We start from the raw sequence: 4,061 nt of genomic DNA on the forward strand, positions 1-4,061 counted from the left end.
TGCGTCTTCTGGGTGCTGCTTTGCTCTTTATTTTTCCAGTCTCTCTGTCAGCAACAAGGGAGAGTTAAGGCTTGTCTGTCTGGTGCTGCTTGAGATTGAATCATGTTCTGGGTGTCTTGGGTCAAGTAGGAACAGATTCCTCTGGCTCTGGGACTGAATCTAATGCTGAATCTTGCTACATTCCCTGTGAGATCTCACCATTCTTTTACAGCAGATCTTATTAACAAATTTAGCATCTCCAAGTAAGTTGTTTTTACATTTGCTTGATCAGAGCAGTAAATTAACCAGGGTATGGCATCATTCCTCAAAATCCTATCACAGTAGCTGTCCATGGCACCTCCAACTTCTAACATCACCTGTTGTTGCTGTTTGTACTGGATCCTTGAATTTGAGCACCAATCCATATTTAATCAGACAGATCCCAGGAGAGCTATGGAAGTTAGGAACTGGTTTATTTTTCCAGCAGTGAAGTATTTTTGTTTGGTTTAGAGAAGCCTGAAAGTTCAAGTACAGAAAAAAATACTGAAGCTACATGTGAGGTCTGATTTCTTCCACACAGAATCATAGAATGGTTTGAATTGGAAGGGACCTTAAAGATCATCTAGTTCCAACCCCCCTGCATGGGCAGGGACTTATAAACATCTTGTCTTTATTTCTAGCACTGCTGGATATCTGAAGCAGCACAAGTGCTCACTCCATTTTTATGTCAGAAGCCTCAAAGTTTTTCTAAATAAGAATGTTAACATGCTGCAAATACTGCTGAATTCCTGCAAGCTTTGAGGGGATTTTGGAAAACCCTTCCAGAATCTGGCAGCCATGGCTTGAGAATTTCTCCCTAGAACTATCAGGCTTGCAAATCCTTGATTGTGTATAATTGTTGCAGCAAAAGATGGTGCAGGGTGTTACATGAGCTGTGTCTTTAGGGAGTTTTAAGCTTTTTTAAGCCATAGGTGGCATTTCTTTCTCTTGGAAAAGCTTGAGAGTCCTTTAGACCCTGAACCAGTAACCTCAGATTGAACTTGGAGGAGAAATAGCTGTCTGATCTGCACTTGTTTGATCATGAATGTAGAAGTTTTGGGGGCTACAAAATTCAGTCCATGACTGACTGAGCAGGCTGGAATCGGGTGTCTGGGAAATTCAAATATATCTAGAAGGGCTTGGAGCAACCTGGTCTGGTGGGAGGTGTCCCTGTCTGGGCAGGGGGTTGGAACTAGATGATTTTTAAGATCCCTTCAACCCAAACCAGTCTGGGATTCTGTGATTTTCTTCCTGCTTGTGCAGCACTTCCCTGGCCAAGTGCAGGACAGCTGAGCTGTGTCTCTGTCCTCTCTAGATGGCAACCACAAGCCACCAGTTCTTAGTATCAGCCTGGCAGCAGTGGCCACCAGTCCTCTTGGTTCAAAACGCCCTTATTTTTCCTCTTGGGAATCTAGCACCAATCTCACTTCCAAAGCAAATTGTGCCTGAGCCTCAAGCCATCTGTACTTGTGATCCCAGAGGCAGCTGCCATCCCTGGAAGACAAACTGCAGCTCATCCCGGGTCCCGTACTAACCGGGCGTTTGCAGACAGTTGGTTTTTGTGCTGTGCTGGGGCAAGACCTTAAGCTGCAAGTCAATTCTTTCCCCAGGGAAGTAATTGGAACAGTTCTTTTAACAGCCCTGGCGTCCACATTGCTGTCCCTGTGAGCAGATAACTGGGAATGAACCCCTTCTGGTACCGAGGTGTTGGAACAATGCGGGCGTGTAGTAAGGAAGTGAACTAGAAGTAATTTGTCTGAGTCAGACTTTTCGGATACATAAGTTGCACTCCCTGCCCTCCCCCAGTGCATTGTGTGGGGAATGGAGTCCCCTGGTTGTGTTCCTTTTTTTTATTAGCATTAAAATCAAAAGAAACAAGAGAGACAGTTGGGAAGCCACCTGCAAGTCGGGCAAATGTTTTAAGAATCACAAAAGTGCCATTTCCTTAACCCTGGGCCCTGATAGGTTTTGAATTTTAAGATGAACATGGTTTTGTTTGTCTCCATCGACTGTATTTTACCTTGTTATTTCATCTTTGGCACCTGCCTGTGAGAGGCTGAGGGCCTCTGAAAAGGAGCAGAGTGTCTCAACATTTGGTTTGTCCAAAATGAGTATTTTGATGGATAAAACTGAAGCGTTTGTTTGAAAATGATGCTCCTTCAGATTTTCAGCCTCTTTTGGAGGTGGTTTTAAAGGTTAATGAATCAAACTGATCAAAAGTTTTCAGCAAGCCTTGAAGAGCAGGACTGACTCTACTGATTAATCATTTATTTAATGAAGGAACAAAGCAAGCTGAGGGTTATTTACTGCTGCTGCATGCTGCCCTGGCATACCCACTGTGCCCCACTTCTCTGTGGAGGGCAGCTCGTGTGCTGGTTCTGGCTGTCAGGGTGGCTGAAGAACCATTTCCAGGCCAATTACATTATTTAATAAAAGTGAAAATGAAATGGGGGCATGGCATTTGGTGTAGCTGAGATTTTACCGTGCTGTGTTTGATCCTTTTCCCCGAAGGGGAGGGAATTTCTGAAAGAAAAGCTTGTGCTTGGCCAATTAGTGCTGCAGAGAAGTGGGTGCTGGGAGGTGTGAGGTTCTGGTGACAATGTGCTTGGTCCTGGTCACTGTCCCTCTGTCTGGGCAGTCCCCACCCCTGCTCCAGCCTGGGGCAGGAGGGGAGGCTGCAGAAGAGCTTTGCTGTTGGCGCTGCCAGACTTCCTTGCCCTGGTAGAGCAGTTCAAGCTCTGCTTTAAACCAAGCTGGGTGAGGGGGCGAGAAGCACAGGGGTGATTTCTGGCTGCTGAATTAGACAAAAACCTGCTGTCTGTGGGGACCCTTGTGACTGCATGTGAAGATCCCAGTTGGGAGCTGGCACGGATGGCTGGAGCTAGTGGAGCAACCAGAACCCTGTGCAGATACCCTCACAGAGGGGAAAGTGCTGTGCCTCCAGCTCATTTCCACTGCGTCAGCACAAACACGACCTTTGGATGATTTCCCCCAAGCCCTGGGTTGTTTCCTGTTGGTCAGGTTGTGTTTGTCCTCCTGGACCATGCCAACCTGAGCAGCATGTGTGCAATTTTCTGACACTGTGTTTGAAATCCAGCAGATAAGGGAGGAGAGAGAACAGGGCGTGATGCAGTGTCATGTCTGTCTGCCACTGTTAATATTTTAGGGGGGCTAATCTTCAATTTTCAACCTGTGTGTTCCTACCAGATGGTTGGTAACTTGTTTGTTTTTCTGAGAAGAATTTTCATCTGTCTCATTTTCTTACAAAACTGGTGCTGAGGAAGGGGAAAAACAATTTCAATGCTCTGTAGGACGAGCATTATTACCTTGCTTTTGGTGAATATATAATTGTGCTGATAATTGCTGTGTAATCCAGGCCCTGATTTTCTGACTGTGTGAAGCTGAGAACATCAACTCAGGTAACTTGTAATGATGCTGATCAGGATGCTTGTAGGAATATCTCAGTTTGGGGTTTTCAAACCATGCAAAAGAGGGGGCAGAGGGTTGTGGGAGCAGCTCTGCCCACTCTGAGTTGACTTCTTGTGCAGCATCAAGCCAAGACTTCCTGCCAAACTCCTTTGCAGGATATTTCTGTATCATCACTCATGGAATTTTACAAACCCGTCCTTCCTGCATCTTAATAAAAAACTAATTTTTGCCTTTTTTTTTTAGTTTACTGTCATCATTATTAAACTAAAATACATGGAGCAATGCTTCCTGGTGCTGTAGGTAGAGGAGTCGTGCCCAGAGGGCGTTTTTGGCACCAGTTGTGCCCTTGTGTTACCAGCTGCTCCCCCTGCCAGGAGGTGACTTGGCAGCCCGGATTCCAGCTCCTTCCTTCCCTTGGGTGCAGGCTCCAGCCGACACCCCTTGCCCTGCCTCCGTCCCCATATCCAAGGCCATCAAAACCCACTGGAATTCCGCTGGGGAAATCCCACCGGGGCACAAAACCAAACCTTCCAGATCTCTACGGATCGCGGACCCGGGATTTTCCCTTCCCACCAGCCGGGCGGCTCCTCTACGGGGGGTGTCAGCCTCTTTTT

At 46.5% G+C, this 4,061-nt stretch overlaps 1 protein-coding gene across 1 annotated transcript in view; it reads left to right on the forward strand.

The window, feature by feature from the left end:
• Positions 1 to 1,700: 1,700 nt before the first annotated feature.
• The window catches only part of E2F1 (E2F transcription factor 1), a 7,921-nt gene continuing 5,560 nt past the window's right edge, over positions 1,701 to 4,061 (forward strand). The window contains exon 1 of the mRNA XM_009998385.1: positions 1,701 to 1,714. Within this exon, the coding sequence (XP_009996687.1) occupies positions 1,701 to 1,714 (14 nt within the window). The remainder of the gene's footprint in view (positions 1,715 to 4,061) is intronic.

This window comes from Chaetura pelagica, unplaced genomic scaffold (assembly GCF_000747805.2).
Source record: "Chaetura pelagica isolate M959 unplaced genomic scaffold, ChaPel_1.0 scaffold415, whole genome shotgun sequence".
Taxonomy (NCBI): domain Eukaryota; kingdom Metazoa; phylum Chordata; class Aves; order Apodiformes; family Apodidae; genus Chaetura; species Chaetura pelagica.